Source organism: Rhineura floridana, chromosome 12 (assembly GCF_030035675.1).
Source record: "Rhineura floridana isolate rRhiFlo1 chromosome 12, rRhiFlo1.hap2, whole genome shotgun sequence".
Taxonomy (NCBI): Eukaryota; Metazoa; Chordata; class Lepidosauria; order Squamata; family Rhineuridae; genus Rhineura; species Rhineura floridana.
The window spans coordinates 42,701,978-42,723,298 of NC_084491.1; the positions used below are offsets into that span (position 1 = coordinate 42,701,978).

The window sequence follows — 21,321 nt, forward strand, 5'->3', positions numbered from 1 at the left end:
ATAATATTGGGGAAACCACAGCTAAAAGCCACCATCCATTTGTATCCACCATTTGTGTGGATGCTCTGATTTGCACGTCACCAAATCAGATAAGTGAAACATAAATATTCAATACTAAAACTACACTGCACTAAATGGCTAAATCGTCTCAAGATTACAGCTCTCTCTGGCTGCTCTTACATTTCAAAGGAACTCCAGGAGAGGGCAAACTGATGGTGGAGGTTTAAAAACTGATTTCACTCTTGGCACTGAATGGTTATCACAAACAAATGCAATCAACCATATTACCACTTGCTTTTTTCTTGTTGTGGTATGCATTTTTTTTTTTTACAATAATTTTTATTCAAATTTTCATAAAACATACAAAACAAAATCATAAAACATTCAAAGACAAAAAACAAAACAAAACAAAAATGATTAAACAAAAAAATAAAATGTTGACTTCCCATTTGTCGCAGATCAAATCAGTTATAGGTCTACAATATATAACAATCCTGTCTCTTAAATTATATTATAAAATCACTTTCTTCCAGTAGTTATCTTAATTAATCATCAAATCTCATAAACATTACTTTATTCTTTCCACAAAAAGTCAAAGAGAGGTTTCAATTCTTTAAGAAATATATCTATCAATTTTTCTCCAAATAAACATGTCGATTAATCCATCTCGTTAATAATAATAATAATCTTATTGTCATAACCATAGTCCAAATAAACATATCGATTAATCCATCTCATCAAATCTGTTAAGTCCAATAATTTCAATAGCCATTATTCCATTATCCCTATTAATTCCATCTTCCATCTTCAATAGTCCTGTTAAGTCCAGTAATTTCAGTGTCCAATCTTCCATTATCAGTATTCCATAATAATCTTGCTGTCATAGCCATAGTCATATAATAAGAGTCTGATGGGAATTTCCTCTATCCCAAATATTTTCTTGCCATCAATTCTGAATAAGTTGCTGAAATATTGTTGTAAAGTCATATCTCTGTTCTTCTTTTTTACAAAATGCACTGGCTCATCTCTTGAGAGTTTTTCCATTGTCACATGGCTGCAGTTAATTCCATAGATTTTCTCTATATCAAGCTCCATCACGTCATTCCAGTCCAGAAGATTATCCAAGCCATTGATAACTTTATCTCTAATATCTTCATTAATTTCTTCAGAGATAACGTTAAATTCCAAACAGTAGATTTTATTTCTAATATCCATAAACTCCAGATCTTTTTCCAATTCCACATTTGTTCCAATCTCCAGGGCTTGTATCTTCCCTTTATTTTTTCTTTTCTCATCTCTGATCTCATTCTCCTCTCTCACAGGATCCCCTATTTCTTTAAGCTCCTGCGTCATTTTGCTCAGTTCAATTTTCAGCTCCTTACTGCCCTGTCGCAGGGTTTGTTTCGTTATCTCAATCTCATCCATTATTTTCTGAAACATAATTACTTCCAGATTCTCAGCCACTTTCTTGATTGCCATTTTTAAAACCTTTGTGGTATGCATTTTTAAATGTTTTTTTTTAGGTGCCTCCAAGAGTGAACTGTGGTCCAGTCACTCAGCAGATCAGAGCCAAAGCTTTATTGAAGACAGTCTGGTGACGTCCAAGAGTCACCTGGCTTCAAGGAGAGAAGACAACACTGAGGAACTGACACTCCAGTTTGACAGCTTGACATCAGACCTTGCTAATAAGGGTGTTTCTATCTTGCACAAGGTCAGTGGAACGGAGGTGAAAGAAATCTCAGAAGATGGAGGCCAGGCACCTCCCATTCTAGCCAGCCTGCCTGCAAGCTCTGTTCCCTTCTTGAATGGAAACATTTTAGATTGCCAAAGCAAAGCTCCTGTCACTAGTAAGTCTTTGCTTACCACTGGCACGGCAAAGTCAAAAGCAACATCCTTCAGCCCTCTGCCAAAACATTTCTGTCTAGGGAGAAGGAAAAGGGAAGGTGACCTCACAGGAGCTCAGCATGACTTTGAAGCAGTCTGCCTTCATCCTCAGTGAGCCAGCAGCAGTGGATCAACTTGCAACATTGCTGTCTGGTTCAGGACCCTCGGGGACTGCTGGGAAGAGGGTGGGATTGTCTGCCAGACTCTCTCTAGTAATAGCCACTAGGAATCCCCACACCTTTGCTTTGGTCAAGAACAGAACAGAATCCAAAGGACATCCTATGGAAACTATGCAAACTTCTGCAAAGGAAGGGATGGAGAAATTGTTCACATTGACTGTCAAAGCAAGCCAACGGAGCCAAGTTAAGAGTCGGCAAACCCAGTTGGATATGAAAACAGCTGATGCCAGAACTCCAGGTCTCCTGATGCAGGCGCAGAGTTTGTCCTTTGAGGGGACTTCCACAGCTCTCTGGCCCATCAGAAGAGTAGATGGCAATTATTTCCAGGATGACAATGGTACAGCTGACCTCCTTGGCTTCCACTCCACACAGAGAGATGGCAAAAGATGAAACCATTGAGCGTAAAATGAGTGAAAACCCTGAATCTTTGACTGCTTCTCAAAGCAGCACCTACATTGTCCCATTATTGTTGACTCCAGACACCCTCTCTTCAGAATCCTCACCATGACCTGACAGGCGAGGAGGCACCAGCCAAAAGGTTGTGTCCAAATTGCCATTCCCTCCCCAGTTTTCCCTGCTCAGCAGATCAGGCATGCTTAACAAAGCAGAGCATCTTCCCAAGGGCTTAATTTTGCACCGTGAGATTGATCCTCAGACAACCACTCCTACCACCCTTTTGAAGCTCTCCCAAGCTGCTGGTGAGCTAAGAGGACCACTGACTACCCCCAATCTGCAAGAAACCAGGACTGAGGATTGACCAAAGGCATCTTTCCCAGCCCACTCCACATCACAACCACCAGGAACTCCTTCCCTTGTTTATGGCAAGCCATAGGTAAGCATGCACAGCATGCCTCCACTAGCCCAGTCAACCTCAGCTGTGCAAGACCTACAGTGTCAAGCATGGGTATCTCTTTCCATGCTGAGGCACCATCACAAACCATGTCTGCTCCTGCTGGGTACATCATGTGAGGCATATCCAAGGTTCAGTTGCCCAACACAACTTCCACTATCTATGAAGAACAACAACCATCCCTTGATACACTTGTTCCATCTCTCAAAGTGTCAGAACCACTGGCCACCTCTGCTGCTCCCGCTTTCCCCAAGCCACAAGCTCCTGGCATCCTTGATGGACCAAAGAAAGCTGGTGAACTTGATCCACCTTCTCATGCTCAGCACCATCAATTATGCTTTCTGCTCTGGCTTCTGCTTCTGCCTTTCTGTACAATGGATCTAACACATCAGCAGCGACTGATTTTCCCCATTCCGAGCAGAAATGACCATTGTTGTCAACTCTTGCACATGGTGAATTGCAGGGAACAGCATTAGACATATTTGTGCCTCTGCAGGCTGAGCAGCCACTGCTAGGCGTTTCCGCTGCTACTACTCATTATTAGAGTAACACCCCCAGGGCCAGCTGTCCCTTCTCAGGTTGAGCCAGATGTGACAGGCACATCTGCTGCTGACTTGAATGTCCTGAGCACATCTTTCCTTAACCGTACTATGCCAAAACTGGCACCTTTTAATGCTGAGGCTCTCTCCCTGCCTGCCCAAGTATATGCCCACTGGCACACCATGCTAGTGGTGAGCATTTCAGGCATGAATGGGCCACCATGTGTCCAGTCACAAGTGACAGGAGGCTCTGCCTCTTTTATTGATGAGTCCCGTCGTTTGGTTACATCTGTTCATGCCCGTGATGAGCCAAAGACAAATGGGGCATCACTGGAAAGAGGATTGCCAGCCTCTATCGATGCCAACCCGCAGAGACCAGATGCCTATGTCCCTTCTCAGTTGCTAGTGATGTCTGCCCATGCCGTCACAGAACATGAGCTGTTGGATGTATCAGCAAAATTGGGGTGTGTGAAGCCCCTACCCCCAAATGAGAATCACATACCCCAAATGCCTTCCTCTACCCCTTTCAATCATCCATCAGTTGATATGAGTTTCCTTGTCCACCTCAAGCCAACACCTCTGCCTTTGTCCATACTGAATCCCAATCACTAGAAGTATTCACTTCTGAAGATGCTGAAACCAAGAAGCCAAATATACTCACACCTGTCCATCCTGGTTTGTAACTTCAAGACGCACCTGTTCTTCTTGTGATGAAGGGTGTAGTCGTCCAGGGTCTCGCGGGGTCTTAGACCCTTTACTTTTGGGGAGCAGGGTCCCTACGTCTCCAGCATCCTATGGGCCAATCAGCATGAAAGGGGAGTGTGTTGCCACTGAAATAATCTTCTAACTTGCTTCTTTGTCCTTTTCTGCTGATCAGAGCCAATCAGAGTGCAAGGAGGTGAGTCAGCCACTGAGAAGACTCTTCTCAGTAGCTTACACTCTCTTTTCATGCGTATTGCTCCTAGGGACATCTGTTGTTGTGGAAGAAAGCATTCACAAGGATCTTATTCTCAACCCTGCAGCAAAAAGGAGGGGGGAGGAGTGTGGCTGTGATTATCATGAAGGAACCCTGCACTTCTAACTTTGACACTACATTACTGCCTGTGACTCCTCACACCCCCAGGACAGAGAGTGAAGAGCTCTCCACAAACCAGCCTTCCAGCACCTCCTGATTCAGGACAGGCAAAAGGAAGTACTTCTTTACTCAGCGCATAGTAAAACTATGGAATTTGCTCCCACAAGACGCAGTAATGGCCACCAGCTTGGACGGCTTTAAAAGAAGATTAGACAAATTCATGGAGGACAGGGCTATCAATGGCTACTAGCCTTGATGGCTGTGCTCTGCCACCCTAGTCAGAGGCAGCATGCTTCTGAAAACCAGTTGCTGGAAGCCTCAGGAGGGGAGAGTGTTCTTGCACTCGGGTCCTGCTTGCGGGCTTCCCATGGGCATCTGGTTGGCCACTGTGAGAACAGGATGCTGGACTAGATGGGCCACTGGCCTGATCCAGCAGGCTCTTCTTATGTTCTTATGTTCTTATGAGAGCCAATCCAGTCCCCTACGGGTTGATGGAACATACCACGAGAACAAAAACTGGACAGATCAAGGACCATGGCGAAGAGTTTCAGTCATCTGCTCTTGATTCCGAAAAACTGGAAGAGAACAATCAACTTTCGCTATCTGCTAACGTCTGTTAAGCACCATCACTCTCCTCCAGAAATTGTGCCTGTCGAGCAACAAACCAAAACATTATCACCCCCAACTGAATGCTGAGCACCCTCTCCAAGTTTCCCCCACAGCACTCCTTGACGGAGCCCTCTACCTCTCGGAGACTGACAAACTCCCTTCAGATATCACAGGCTGTAAGTAAGCCCCCACTGAGCTCAGTGCTAATGCTTCCCACTGAAGATCATCCTGAAGATCATAAGAATATTGAAGACTCTTTGACTGCATCCTCACCTAGGAACATGAATCTGCCATTAGAGGACGGATGACATATCACGCCTTCAGCCCCACATCACGTGGCTTCTTCATCAATGAACAGTTTGGAAAGACTCTTTCTAAAGTGTGATATGTACCCCGCATGATGTCAAATTTCCCAGCACTCTCAACTGGAAAGGGACGCAAAGAATCTGCAGCCTTAAATAACCCCTATGCAGAAGCATTTCCTATTGCAACAGAAATGCCTTTTTATGATATGAACGCCACTGTTCCATCCCATTTCATCCAAGCCCCCCACGGCAGATGAGAGACTGAAGACACAACCTTTGTCTATTCTGTCCTCAGCAGACACTCCTATACAATCAACTCTGCCTGGAAAATAACTTGTGGATATCATGAATAATCAGGTGCTTTCTGGACCATCTGCTGAGGTATCTTCACAGGTGTCAACACGTCCCTATTTTGCCAAATTGGTTGCAAAATATATCCCAGCCACTATAATGCTCAGAGGAAATGCCTCTCTTGAAGGTGCAGTAGGACAGCTAGAATCAGTGTGGAGCGATGCAGAAACTAAGAGAAACAAATATTTATTTATTTATTTTTATTTATTTAATTACATTTCTAGACCGCCCTATAGCAGAAAGCTCTCATGCTGAGTACTGTGTAGTGAAAGAAGTGCGTCCCTCTTATTGCATTCAAAAAGTGGTGTCGTTTGCTGCATTGCAGCAAAACGTAATTATTTTTGTAATTGGCATAATGGGAAGACATGACCAATTCATAAAGTAGTGGTATGTAAGGAGAAGCAGTCAATTTTTTCATCTATGTGTAAAATAGCATCTAGATCAGGCCCCAGGTTCTGCAAAACCCTGCAGCACAGTGCTGTTTACCAAAACCTCTGTTTGTGACAGGATGCCCCAAAGCACGTGCCTCCCCCAACCTCTTCTGCCCCCCCCTCTATAGAACCGCCCCATTGTTTCCCAGCAGAAAACAATTGCATCTGTTGGAGGGGGGGCAAAAAGAGGACAGGCTGAAGTCACCAGATAAGTAGTGCTGTGTCACTGCAGAACTTTGGGGCAGATGTCCAGGGCCCCACTTGGCAGAACGAGCAGGAAAGCCCCCAAATGCAGCAAGCGGCCTTATCACATTTTGAAGTAAGAAATACACATTATCATCAAAAAAGCCCCTCTCTGCTCCCCCCAGTAAGACCATTACATTCAGAGTCTGCATTCTAACTAACTGCATCTGTCGTTCTACTTGAAACGAATTGGGGCAGCTCCGGAGGAAGTCTTGGCTCAGGGGCAGAGCATCTGCCTTGCATGCAGAAGGTCCCAGTTCAGTTCCCGGCAGCATCTTTTGGCAGGGAGAGACTCCCTGTCTGACACCCTGGAGTGCTGCTGCCAATCAGTGTAGGCACTACTGAGCTAGATGGACCAGTGGTCTGATTCAGTGAGACAGTTTTCTATGTTTGTGGGATATTTCCTTTCTCTTCCTTAACACACCTCTTTGGGCCTCGGGGCATCTCCCCAGGTTCCTTCAAAGCATTCCCCAATCACATTTTACCACAGCGCTCGCATCTGGGATTTGGGGTTCCTTGGGTGAAGCGCCCGCACACAGGCAAGGGCGCATGCTTGCATGCCGCTGAAGATTCTCTTGGGCACACCATGCAATGTGGGAATGGCAGCACTGTTCAGGCTCCCTGCCTGCACTGAACATAAGAAGAGCTCTGTTGGATCAAATGAAAGACCAGTCTTGTCTGGTAGCCTGTTTATCACAGTGGCCGACCAGAAGTCTCTGGGAGGTCCGCAGGTGGGGCATGAGTGCAACAGCCCTTTCCAGCTGCGGTCGGCATTGGTGCAAAGCCTCCGACAGCCAGGAGAGTAGTTGTCTGGGGTCACTGTGGGTCGTAGACCCCTTCCTTTGTGTGGAGCAGGGTCCCAGCAGGGTCCCTATGTATGAGCCAATCAGCATGAAAGCCAGCAAGTAGAGTCCTTGCCCTTTCGTGATGATTGGAGCCAGGGTAGAGAGACACTCCCTGTTCTGCCGGTTCCCGTGCTTCTCCACCTTCTGAAAACAGGGGCACACAGCTCTAGTCAAGCCCCGCCCCTTTTGACTGTAAAAAGGTGGGAGCAGCTCGAGTCTTTGTTTTTAATCAGCTTCAAAGGGATTTTGCAACTGATCAGCAGATCAACCTGTTCTCCCACCAGGTGTGGCTAATAGAAACGCTTTGCTGTAGGCGACTATTGCATTCAGCCTCAGTCTGAGTGCAAGGGAAGAAGACTCTTCTCAGTAGCTAACACACACCCTTCCTTTTCATGCTGATTGGCTCCTAGGAAGTCTGTTGTAGTGGCGTGGGGACTCAGAGATGACACAGCGAGCAAGGGACGCAAGGGAAAGTGGAAAAGGAGGCAGGGGAGAGAAAAGGTTAGGCTGGGGGGGCTCATGGCTGTTGCTTCCCCACCTGTATTGGCAAAGGCTCTGTGCAGAACAAGGGAGGCTGTAGGTCAGTGGTGGAGCACATGCTTTGCATCCTAGCATTTCTCGATAAGGCTGGGAGCATCCCCTGCTTGAAACCCTGGGGAGCCACTGCTACTCAGTGTAGCCAGCACTGAGCTAGATGGACCAAAGGTTCCTATGTCCTTTTCTTGTTTGTTGTCTTGCTCGAGTAAGAGCCAGTTTGTTTTTGGGGGGGCACCACTGCCTGCTGCATACTATGGACCTTGTGGTTCCTTTGAGACTCGTTCCAAACAAATGCAACAGAGAGCAATAGGCACGTCTCACTCTGCCCGCCCTTGGCAACCCAGAACCAGGAAGTCATTTCTCCCTCCCTGGGATTCCTTCATCTCGTCAAAAGCAGAGGAGGAGGAGGAGGAGGAGGAGGGCTCTTACCTGATTGTGCTTCTGGAAGTGGACTGGCACTCGGGCAGCCTAACTATGTTCACCAAGGAGGATTTTGAAGGAGATTGGCTCAAGGTGGCCAGTGGGCTTTTTGGCCAAGTCTTCCGAGTGAAACACAAGCGATGGAAGACTGCCTTTGCGGTGAAATGCTCCTCTTGCTTTCCACAGGATTCTAGCCCTGACAGGTAATCTGCCTGGATGTGATAGATCATTTTTGGAGAAGGGACCTTGCCAGATTTCTGTTTGAAAGACTCTGTGGATGTCTTTCGCTCATACTTTGGGACTAGAGTGACCACCGTGCTCGGCCAAAGCAATGGGAACAGCGTTCGACAGGAGATGGGATGGGGCATGCCCGGCTTGCTTCAGGTTCATATTGTCAAGTGCCTGAAGCCAATTTGCTTGGCAGCCTTCAACGTGTTTTGAGCTGCACCAACCAGTCAGGCAAGTTATTAAACAGAATGTGGAACCAGAGCAGTCACATGAGAAGCACACACTGATTAATGTTACATGGCATCCAGGCAAAACAAGGCATTGCCTGTTTGGGTAAGAGAGCAATCAACTGAAAGGGTGTCTTTAAAAGTATCAGTTTTGCAGATGGGCTCTGTCACTCAATGTTTAATTTAGCTCAAAGTTTCTGATTAATTCTTGGAGTTAAGTTTAAAAAAAAAAAACCCCAAAACAAAACAAAAACAATTTTGGGTCATCCATAAATTATGCCAAATTTTCAAAGGCATTTTAACACCCCCACCCTTTGTTTACCCCACTGTCCCTCTGAAACCATTACTCAATCCTACCGTTGTCACAGCATTGCTACCCCCTCCTCAACTCTTGAGACACAACATACTCCACAAGAAAGCACACATTCATTCTTACGCACACTTTCCTCCAATATCTGTGTTTTTGTAAACATTGTTTGGTTGGAGAAGTGCATCGCAAAATTCAGATAAGTGCAGATTTCAAGGGGTGGCTGTGTTTAGCTTTTGATGACCTCGCCTCAGTTGTTCATGCTCTAGTGACCTCTAGACTGGATTACTGTAATGCACTCTACGTGGGGCTGCCCTTGAAGACGGTTCGGAAGCTGCAGCTAGTGCAAAACACAGCAGCCAGACTGTTGACGAGGACCAATCGGTCCTCACATATTACACCTGTTCTGGCCCGCTTGCACTGGTTGCCGATTTGTTTCTGGGCCAGATTCAAGGTGCTGGTATTGACCTATAAAGCCTTACACGGTGTGGGCCCGCAATACCTGATGGAACGCCTCTCCCGCTATGAACCTACCCGTGCACTTCGTTCGACATCTAAGGCCCTCCTCCGAGTACCGACTCATCGAGAAGCTCGGAGGGTAATGACAAGATCCAGGGCCTTTTCGGTGGTGGCCCCCGAATTGTGGAACAGTCTCCCCAAGGAGGTACGCCTGGCGCCTACGTTGTTATCCTTTCGGCGCCAGGCTAAAACCTTCCTATTCTCCCAGGCATTTTAATGCATTTTATATATTTTAATGTTTTAATGTTTTAGTTATCTCAATACTGTTTAGTGTTATTATGTATCTGTATTTTATATCTAGTGATTTTTGTTGATTTATTGTATTATTGTATGTTGTACACCGCCCAGGGAGCCATTGGCTATGGGCGGTTTATAAATGAAATTAAATAAATAAATAAAATAAATAAATATTTGCTTTGGAAAGTGCAGATTTGATAGACTGGGCTTTAAATGCAAACTGAATCGAATTTCTCTTCTTCTGGAGGGCCACCGGTTCCTCATCCCTGCTTTATGCCATATTTGTGCACTTCCTGGAGGCATCCGGTTGTTGACTCTTGGATGGGGAACTTCTGGTTCTCCAGGTCAGTGTTTCCCAGGCTTTGGGTCAAGGGCTTTCTAAGTACACCCCAAAATAAATAAATAAATATTTATTTATTATTGGATTTATATCCCTCCCTTCCTCCCAGCAAGAGACCAGATAATGCTTTAAATGTGAACTAAATCAAACCCAATTGCCCCCAGCAGTGTAGGGAGAGCATAGTCATTGTGGCTAGTAGCCTTATCCTCCATGAATTTGTCTAATTCTCTTTTAAGGCCATCCAAGTTGGTGGCCATCGCTATCTCTTGTGCAAACGAGTTCCTCAGTTTAACTCTGCATCATGTGAAGAAGGACTTTTCTTTTATCTGTCCTGAATCTTCCAACATTCAGCTTCATTGGATGACCCCCTTGGGTTGTAGTATTATGAGAGACGAGGGGAAAATGAGTGATTTGGATGCAAGTAGACATGATGCAAGAGGCAGTTGAAGGTGGGCAAAGCTTGACTGGGTCAGAACCACCAAATTCCACTTAGAAATCAGTTTAAAATGGACTTCTCCATTCCTAAACCAGACTGCACATTGCATTCATAGAAATGCTCACCATGGCAAAAAACCGCAGCAGCAGCAGCAGCAGCAGCAATGATAATAATAATAATCCTATCTAGGCTTCACCACTTAGTACCATCTCAGCTGATCTTGTGCACTGACCTGCATCTATCACCGGAGTTGAAGTATGCCAATGTGCAGTGCTTCAGAACATGGATTTGTTTATTTCACTGTTATGGGCCCAAAACATGGCAGTAATGCTCCACATTTCCTCCTGTAGAACCAACATGAACCGTCTAATTGAAGAGGCAGCCAAGATGGAGAAAATCAAATTCCAGCACGTTGTGTCCATCTGTGGTGTATGTGATAGCCCCTTGGGGGTTGTCATGGAATACATGGCCAACGGGTCCTTGGAGAAGATTCTTCCCACCCATCAGATGGCTTGGCAGCTCAAGTTCCGGATCATCCATGAGACAAGTTTGGCCATGAACTTCTTGCACAGCCTGAGACCTCCTTTGCTTCACTTGAACCTAAAGCCAGGAAATATCCTGCTGGACGCCAACATGCATGTGAAGGTGAGGGCAGTCTGAGAAGCAGGATTAGCAGGAGAGACCATAGCTCAGTAGCAGGACATACATAGGTTTGCATGCAGAAGGTCCCAGATTTGATCTCTGACATCCTTAGTATTCATTTAGGAAAGTGATCTTGTGAAAGGTTCCTCCTGTGATCAGTGGATTTCAAGCACTGCATCTTGATAACATGGGTTGTTTTTTTTAAAAGTTGTGTTTTTTAAGGCTATTAGGATTTGTGGTCTTACATACACTTGCACCTCATAACAACTCTTGTACCTTAAAAAAAAGGAACTGAATCTCAAATGCTATTGTGACAGGAAGAAGGTTTGAACATTCGATATATTTGTCTGTATGAATTCTGTGAATTCCTGTTTTTATTTGTTTTATATGCTTTTATACTACTATCTTACTGGTTTTGTTTATTATTTTTATGTTGTATACCACTTAGAGATTATTTGAAATATTAAGCAACATAAATAAATAAATACTTAGCACAAAATCCTCTGTTCTTCTGACAGCAGTTGGACAAATGTCCCAAGACCACAATAGTCACCACCCAGTCATCAGTCATCAAAAGAACCTATTCAAACCTGCAGTGAAAGGCTACAAATGCAAGAAAAACTTATTCTAATCTTAAATTTATTTCCCTCAAAATTGGCTTTTCTTAAGCAAAAATAACTTTTCTGCTACTGCTACAGTCAGGTGCTGTGCAAAATATGGAATTTAAAGTGCAAAATTGTGTCACTTAACTCATGATATTATTGCACTGATGTTTACTAGTAGATAAAAAGGGTGTTTTTTTCTTTTACAATAGGATGTGTCTCTTAAAAACAAATATTAAAATTTGCAAAGTCCACATTTCAAATGTCTGTGAATGTGTGTGTGTTTTGGGGCTCCAGTCTTAATTAAAGCAAATTCTGCACAACATACAGAGACTCTCACACAAGTGCTCCCCACCCCATGCCCAGAGAAAACTAAGGAGATGAATGGAGTAGCATTAGTGGATGTGAAAAGTGTACTTTTATTTCACACTGACCTCAGATTTCAGATTTTGGATTCTCCCAGTGGGTGGAACAGTCAAGTCAAATGCAGTACATTGAGAGGTCAGCCCAGAGGGGCAGCTTGTGCTACATCCCTCCTGAGACACTTCTGCAGAACTCCAGCTGTTCAGGAACTGAATTTGATGTCTATAGGTAAGCATTGACCTATCCCCCCTCTCTCTCTCTCTGAGTTGCCAGTTATCCATTCACTGGTGGGGTTGATTTAGCTTCTTACCACTGCTGAGTTGCTTGCCACTTCTCAGCTTGCTGACCAGGGCCGGCCCTTTCGTTAGGTAGAATAAGGTGACTACTTCAGGCAGCAGTTCCTGGCAGAGTTGTGTGTGTGTTATGCAGCCTGCCCTGTGCCTCCTAGGCGAGCCAGCTGCACTCAGGTGAGATGGGGGATGCTCCCCATTGCCTGTGTTGAAGTTACAATATCCAGCTGCAGTCTTGTTGCCTTCTGTACATGGAGTGGGGGGAGGCACCATTTTGTCCTGTACACTCAGGCTGCAAAACATCTTGTTGCTCCACACAACCAGATTTCAGTTTTCAGATCCCTCCTGTGTTTAAGCCCCATGTGTTACTAATACCTCCTAACAGTGCTTTTTTAAAATTCTTATTAATTTTGTTTTCATTTCATGTCCTCAAGCTTTGGGATTGTCATCTGGGAGATTCTTACCCAGAAGAAGCCATATCCAGGTAATTCTGGTGGAGTGGGAACTCACACTCACAGGGCTATCCTAATTCAGATTAGGGACCGAGGAAGTGTCTGGACAGCCTTCCAATAACTCCTTCTGGAACAAAGATGGCAAACCTGTGGCCCTCCAGATGTTGTTGGACTCCAACTTCCATTAGCCAGCCAAGATGGCCAATGGCCAGAGTTGATGAGATCTGAGTCCCAACATCATTAGGATGACTGCAGGTTTCCCACCCCTGCAAGAGAAGGAACAGTTCTGCAGCCAGAAGAGAATACCTAACCAATGGTATATCACTCCATCAGGGTGAATGGGGAAGGTGTTGTTTATGAGGGAAATGTGTTCTTTTTCATTTATTTATTCAGAATGTATAGCTTTTTTTATCCATTGGAATTTACATCACCCTTGGGTTATCTATTTTAACCAGCCTATATTTTCAAAGTAATGTTGTGCTGCTTCCATATAACTTGTTGAGTTTCTTGTTTGAATTATATTGTGCTTTTATGACAGGTAACCTGCCTTGTGTGGGCTTATGTCTAAAAAGTCAGCCTAGCAATATATTTAAAATTTTAAAAATAAATAAGTAAAAAGATGCCCCCCTCCAGTATTTATAGCCTCCATTTCAGCTTGAAAATAACAAGCTCCCCAAGCAAGTAACAGCCAAATAAAAAGAAACTGCACAAAAGGAAATTAAAACAAAATCCATAAAAACAGCAGGATGAAAACTGCAGCAAAATATAAGAGGCAGATGCAAAATAACGTCAATACTTAAAACAGTGGGATGAAATTCTTGTGAATCAGCCCAACTCAAGGCATGCTCTATAAAGCCAGCTAAATGCCTGGATGGAGGCTGGTGTCTAAAACTTTAAAAGGAGAGATTAAGCTTGATCTTTCTGGAGAGGATGCTTCTTCAGTGGACCACTGTCACTGTTTCCCCAGCCTCTCTCCACAACGGATGGACAAATTTGTCAGTTACAATTCATCTCCCTTTCCCATTTTTGTTTCAATCTTAAATTCAGTTTGTCACATTTCCTTATAAAAATCCCTTGTAAAGAAAGCCTTACAAAATATTGTTTAGTGCACATTTCTCCTAATATGCACATTTTTGTGTGCAATTTTGACTCATAGAATTTCCCTAAATTTAATGCAGTTTTGCATGTTATTATGCACACTTGACCCTCTAATTCATTTTTATTTGTTCAACAGGATTCATAGAGCACTTAATCATCCATAATCTATAAGCGGTTTATACAGAATATAAAATGTCCATTTTAAAAAAATACTGAACAAAATCAACACTTTGTATGGCACTATATGCATTTTTGTCCTGTGGCTCCGAATGTCCCGCTGGCAGTGTGCCCCCTACATGCCCCTGGGATGCCTCCTCTTTTCCCTTTTCCCTGCCAGGGCATCAACAGCAAAGGAGCAACTGCGGTGGACCTCCATGGCAACCAGGAGGAGGCCTCCAAAGGCGAACCTCCTTCACTGAGGATGGATCTCCTTCTCTGCCTGTCCATAGGATGCTATCCTAAAAAAGAATTAGTAGAAACTAGAGGTTGTCATTGTAGCTACATCCCAGAAATCCTTCTGCTTCACGGCACATTTGCCATTTTACTGGTCCTTTTTGTTTTGTTTTGTTTACAGAGGCCAAAACAATGGCTGTCATCATCAGCGTGGCAACAGGTAAGCGTCCCTCCTTGGAGGCCATCTGTGATGACTGGCCAGCAGAATGTCAACAGATGGTTGACTTGATGAAGAGATGCTGGGACCACGAGCCACAGAGGAGGCCGAGTTTCGCAGGTCTGGTAGCTGAAAGGATTCTTCTTGAGAGCTGCTTCCCAAACCACATTCCAACTGGGCTTTCAACCTTATCCAAAGATCACAGACCATTGTTCCATCTAGCCCAGGGATGGGAACCGGTGGCCTTCTAGATGTTGCTGGGCTACTACAACTCTCATCATCCCTGGCTGTTGGCTATGCTGGCTGCCAGTGCTGATGGAAGATGGAATCCAACAAAATCTGGAGGACTGCAGGTTCCCCATCCCTGATCAAACCAAATATTGTCCAGTCTGACAGGCAGTCGCTCTCTTCAGGGTCTTAGGCAGGGTTATTTCCCATCACGTGAGATCCTTTAGCTGTAGATGCTAGAGACTGAACCTGGGACCATCTGCATGCAAAGTGGGTATTCTGCCATGAGCTATGGCCTATAGGTGCTACTGTCATGGAGAAGGGCCTTTCTTCTGTCTCCACCAATTGCACCTCTAGTAGTCATAGTGGAGCATGAAGCAGAGCCTCTCCAGAACATGCGGCATCCTGTGCCATCACTAACTGGCCTTCCAACATTCTTCAGATGCATGGGAAATGGCACTGTGAGTCTTTGAGGCAAACTCATCGCCAGCCTTTTCCACTTGCTTAGATGTCGTGGTGGAGACGGACACGCTACTGTCCCTAATCCAACGGCCCCTGGTGGACCTGGAGAATGAGCGCCTCTCCAGGAAGATGTCACTGAAGCCCAGTTTCTCTGGGAGTAAAGAGGTAAGGGGAAAGCAATCCTGCTACTGTAGGGAATTTATATGTAGAGCATTTGCCCTAAATTAGGGGGGAGGATTTCATCCCCTTTGGGCAATTCTCTGTGTGTTGCATATTCAGAAGAATACATGTTTTGCATTTCAACTGATGCAAAATATCTGAAGGTCAATTGTAGGACTTGCTTTCTAATGCGCTGTGCATATTTATAGTGTTGTACATATTATTCATATTGTTACATTGGTAATTGTATGCATGTTCTTTTCCATGTCTGCGATACTAAGAGAAGTGATACAAAAGGATCCAGTCCCTTTCAGGGAACACACAAAAGTGGTGAGTGTCCGTTTTATTAGGATCTAAAACTCATTTTCATTTGCAAACCCTCTCTGCCACTTTGTTCAGCATGTGCTGTTCTTGGGCTAGATAAGAGAATCCAACCTAATGTATTGTCCTACATTTTGAGATCCTGTGCCCAGTATTTTTTCTTCTTCAGTCTAGGCTTTGTAAGATATGCCTGCAGGCAGCAACATTTAAGGTGCCTGAGAGTTCTCAGCCTAAATGGAGCTTGAAACTTGGGTCAATTAAAGAGATCACCTCAAAGACCTGTTAGTGACTAGATGCTGACAATCTCTTGGAAACCTAAAAATGTTAAGGAGTTGGTGACCTAAAAACCATCTGCTTGGGACTTGAGAGAATCAACTGGTGTTTGTGTGTAATTCCAGCATGTATTGAGGATCACACAGAAAGCTACAGTTCATAAGCCTATTCCAGGGTAAACATCCAGGCGGGTGACCCATATGGCGAGGGGATGGAAGCAGGCACAGAGAGTATGTTTAAACTATCTGTTATTTATTTATTTATTACATTTATATACTGCCCCATAGTCGAAGCTCTCTGGGCGGTTTACAGCAATTAAAAACAATAAAAGCAAATATACAAATTTTAAAACACAAAAAAATTAAAAACACAATTTAAAAAACATTAAAAACAATTTAAAAACACATGCTAAAATGCCTGGGAGAAGAGGAAAGTCTTAACCTGGTGCTGAAAAGATAACAGTGTTGGCGCCAGGTACACCTCATCAGGGAGATCATTCCATAATCTGGGGGCCACCACCGAGAAGGCCCTCTCCCTTGTTGCCATTCCCTCGGAGTAGGCACCCGGAGGAGGGCCTTGGATGTTGAGCATGGGTTCATGTCGGGAGTGGCAGTCCATCAGGTATTGTGGTCCTAAGCTGTGTAAGGCTTTATAGGTTAAAACCAGCACCTTGAATCGAGCTTGGAAACATATATATTGCCGTAGAGTGTGGACATGAATAGTCTGATAGGATGGTTGGTTGAAACACTAAAGAAAGTTGATTACTGTTGGGAAATATTTTGACAACAGGCATGCATGTGGCCTTTAGGCTTGCATGCACAGACACCATCTCTGACGAACTAAGAAAGGAAGTAAAACCTGAGAAGGATCAAACAAGTTGTTACTAAAGAAGGAATCACCAAGGGAAGAATGAGCTTGCCTTTCTGTCTGCCCCCCGTCCCACCCCCCCAGTTCCGGTTACTTGTTGGAAGCATTGGTGCTTGACCCCCAACACAACCTGAGCAGGCAGAATGGAAAGCTTCTGGTTGCAACTGTGGAACACAATTCTGGTGAGAGCAGGAAATAAACTTGGCACAGGAAGGAAGTGAGTACTCAGGGCACAAGGTAAACAGGATAATCAGTTGGACTGGACATGTGGCCGCAGTGCATAATTTGGAAGGCTTCACAAACCGACAGGATATGTGAGGGCAGCTGTGTTGATAAGTGAAAGGACCAAGGGAAGGATTTCTTATTGGTGGCCAGTCAAGTAGCATAGCTCTGTTGGCTGAAGAATGGACAGAACAGCATGAACAAATAATGCATTTACAGATTGCGGAATGCAAATCTATGACGGAGATAGATCATGTGTTCGATCAGAGCCAGTGTGGTGCAGTGGACTAGGACCTAGGAGTTCAAATCCCCACTCAGCCATGAAGTTCACTGGACAATCTTGGCCCAGTCACTGTCTCTCAGTCAGGCCTACCTCACAGGGTTGTTGTGAGGATAAAATGGGGAGTGGCGAACCACGTACAAGGAGCCACCTTGAGCCCTTTGTAGGAAAAGCTGGCAATATATGAAATAAATAAGTAAGCGACTTTCCATTGCAGCTGAGAGTAGTAGTTCTTAGATGGTATTGGGCAAAGTTTCAGCAGACCTATAGCCCAGGGATGGGGATCTTGTGGCCCTCCTGATATTGCTGGATTACAACTCCCATCATCCCTGGCCATTGGACATACTGGATGAAGCTAATGGGAGTTGGAGTCCAACAACAGCTGGAGGGCCACAAGTTCCCCATCCCTGGGCTATAGCTCCTGATCTCACATGCTGTTTTTAAACCCTTAAAACTTATTTTCAGATGCTGAGAATGCTAAGGATCAATTCCACAGTTTCCCCCAGAATGAGGTTGAAAGTTTTGAAGCTCTGATAACGTTGGAAAAAGTCAATGAGACCCATGAAAACATCCTTCACCTCATGGTTGCTTCAGGGAACCTGGAGAAGGTGAAAATCCTGTTGAGGCAGGGAGCAGATGTGAACAAGAAGATAGCCTGTGATTACGCTCCCCTCATCCTGGCTGTCCAAAAGAGGTCTCTGGAGATCAACCTCAAAAGCCTGTTTTTGTTGGGAGGACTGGATTTCATTAATTTATGAGAAAAGGTCCAGCCAGCAATGCCGGACGGACTTCCGAACAAGCTCTATCTGATTAATGCGATACGTTTATCTTTTCTTCAAAGAGAAAACAGACTAACAGGCAAGCACCCTTCTTTCTATTATTTTTTTTACTTGGTTTAAATTGTTGCAGCAAAAAGAGATTTGTCAAATGAATCAGCTTTAAAGAACGTCTGGGTGGGCTATAACTCTTCTCTGTTATTCACGAAATTAACAGCTTATCTCTGTTTCTATTGCAAAAAGCTGTCCTGGAAGTGCATTCTAAAGATATAAACAGAAGAGGGATTTCTATTCCGAGGAACATTATATTGTCTGGGACTATTCTCTTTTTGGTCTATTTTATTTTGACGAATCTGCTTCTTCACGACGCCACTAACTGTTTTGATGCTGGGAACTAAATTTGTTTTGCATTCTTGAACATAGAGAGATAAGGCAGGCTGCTCTGTTTATCCTGTGATGTCATCAAGCCTGGAATATTAACCCAATTGTTGCTGAAATAAGAAGTGGTTCTTCTTTATTTTTGTTTTGTTTTGATTTCGTGGTTTTAAAAATGGCAATCAAGAAAGTGGCTGAGAATCTGGAAGTAATTATGTTTCAGAAAATAATGGATGAGATTGAGATAACGAAACAAACCCTGTGACAGGGCAGTAAGGAGCTGAAAATTGAACTGAGCAAAATGACGCAGGAGCTTAAAGAAATAGGGGATCCTGTGAGAGAGGAGAATGAGATCAGAGATGAGAAAAGAAAAAGTAAAGGGAAGATACAAGCCCTGGAGATTGGAACAAATGTGGAATTGGAAAAAGATCTGGAGTTTATGGATATTAGAAATAAAATCTACTGTTTGGAATTTAATGTTATCTCTGAAGAAATTAATGAAGATATTAGAGATAAAGTTATCAATGGCTTGGATAATCTTCTGGACTGGAATGACGTGATGGAGCTTGATATAGAGAAAATCTATGGAATTAACTGCAGCCATGTGACAATGGAAAAACTCTCAAGAGATGAGCCAGTGCATTTTGTAAAAAAGAAGAACAGAGATATGACTTTACAACAATATTTCAGCAACTTATTCAGAATTGATGGCAAGAAAATATTTGGGATAGAGGAAATTCCCATCAGACTCTTATTATATGACTATGGCTATGACAGCAAGATTATTATGGAATACTGATAATGGAAGATTGGATACTGAAATTACTGGACTTAACAGGACTATTGAAGATGGAAGATGGAATTAATAGGGATAATGGAATAATGGCTATTGAAATTATTGGACTTAACAGATTTGATGAGATGGATTAATCGATATGTTTATTTGGACTATGGTTATGACAATAAGATTATTATTATTATTAACGAGATGGATTGATCGACATGTTTATTTGGAGAAAAATTGATAGATATATTTCTTAAAGAATTGAAACCTCTCTTTGACTTTTTGTGGAAAGAATAAAGTAATGTTTATGAGATTTGATGATTAATTAAGATAACTACTGGAGGAAAGTGATTTTATAATATAATTTAAGAGACAGGATTGTTATATATTGTAGACCTACAACTGATTTGATCTGTGACAAATGGGAAGTCAACATTTTATTTTTTTGTTTAATCATTTTTGTTTTGTTTTGTTTTTTGTCTTTGAATGTTTTATGATTTTGTTTTGTATGTTTTATGAAAATTTGAATAAAAATTATTGTTAAAAAAAACAAACAAAAAAAACAAAAGAGGTCTCTGGAGACCATCTCGCTCCTTATTGAGCATGGTGCAGATGTCAACACGACCGATGAGGACAAGTGGTCACCTCTTCATTTTGTGGCTCAGAATGGAGACGACCGGATTGCACGCCTGTTGCTTGATCACAAGGCCAATGTTGATGCCCGAGAACTTGATGGGTGGACACCGCTCCACTTGGCCTCCCAGAACAACTTTGAAAATGTGGTTCGGGTCCTCCTGTCACGCCAAGCTGACCCCAACGTGCAGGAGAATGAGGGACAGACTGCCTTGCATGTGGCAGCTTGCTATGGGCACATCAGGCTCGTCAAAATGCTGGTCAGCCAAGGAGCAGACTTGGAAAGGAAGCAGAAGAACCTTCGGACTCCGCTTCATCTCGCTGTAGAGAAAGGCAAATTCATGGTGGTCCAGTACCTTCTGAAGAAGGGTGCAGAGGTCAACAGCCTGGACCAGAATCATTACAGTGCTCTACATATGGCTGCAGCGAAAGGGAAATACCTTATCGGTGAGAAGCTGCTAAAATACGGAGCCACTGTGGACCTGAGGACGGACAAAGGATGGACACCTTTGCACCTGGCTTCCATCAAAGGCCACGAGGCAGCCTGGAATGGACTCCTCTACACTTGCCGGTGCACTACAGTGAGGAGACTGTGATTTCCAAGTTGCTAAGGAGTGGAACAAACCCCAACGTTGCTGAGAATTCTGGCTGGACCCCACTCCACCTGGCAGTGCAACGGGGCGATTTCTCCAGCATCCTCAACCTCCTTGAGCACAAGGCAGACATCAACATCAAGAACAAGGTGGGCTGGACGCCTATACACCTTGCGGTGCTCAAAGATAATGCAGCCATCGTAAAGACTTTGCTCGACGCTGGGGCCCTACTAGAGCTGGAGGACAGTTCAGGGTGCACCCCTCTCCAGCTTGCCGTCAGGAATCAGAAGCAAAGCATTGTGGACTTGCTGCAAGGCAAGGAGTCCTCAAAAGCCAGTCTAAAGGGCCATGAGGGGTGAAGAGAAGACTTTAAGAAAACACCCAAGCAAATCCAACTTGGAGCTGGATTGGCCTTGGAGTTTGGGGGAAGATCTTAAGAACTCAAGAGGGCATTCTGTGAATGCTTCCCCGTGGACCGTGCTGACCTTTTGCCCATTTAGTGTTTCCTTCAGGTACTTTTTGGAAAGTTGGTCTGGGATGTGGCAAAAAAGGCCGTTCCATACTCTCCATGCAGGCGAGAGAGAACTCCGTAAAGATAGGTGCATTGGTGGGCATCTGACTCCTCTTAAATGATCACATCTGGCAGGCAGCCCAGAGCGCTGGAGAGGATGGAAAGAGTCAGGGACTAACAGCACCATCCTTAGATATGACTAGGATTCATCAACTTTG

At 44.1% G+C, this 21,321-nt stretch overlaps 1 protein-coding gene across 1 annotated transcript; it reads left to right on the forward strand.

Annotated features, from left to right (window-relative positions):
- Positions 1 to 3,563: 3,563 nt before the first annotated feature.
- ANKK1 (ankyrin repeat and kinase domain containing 1) lies at positions 3,564 to 20,951 on the forward strand. Its single transcript, XM_061592486.1, is given in 12 exon segments — positions 3,564 to 3,899; positions 5,168 to 5,312; positions 8,243 to 8,471; positions 10,913 to 11,207; positions 12,246 to 12,397; positions 12,894 to 12,943; positions 14,584 to 14,622; positions 15,356 to 15,474; positions 15,750 to 15,798; positions 17,897 to 18,125; positions 19,938 to 20,533; positions 20,536 to 20,951. Coding segments are annotated over 12 exon segments (2,655 nt in total).
- The last annotated feature ends 370 nt before the right edge of the window (positions 20,952 to 21,321 follow it).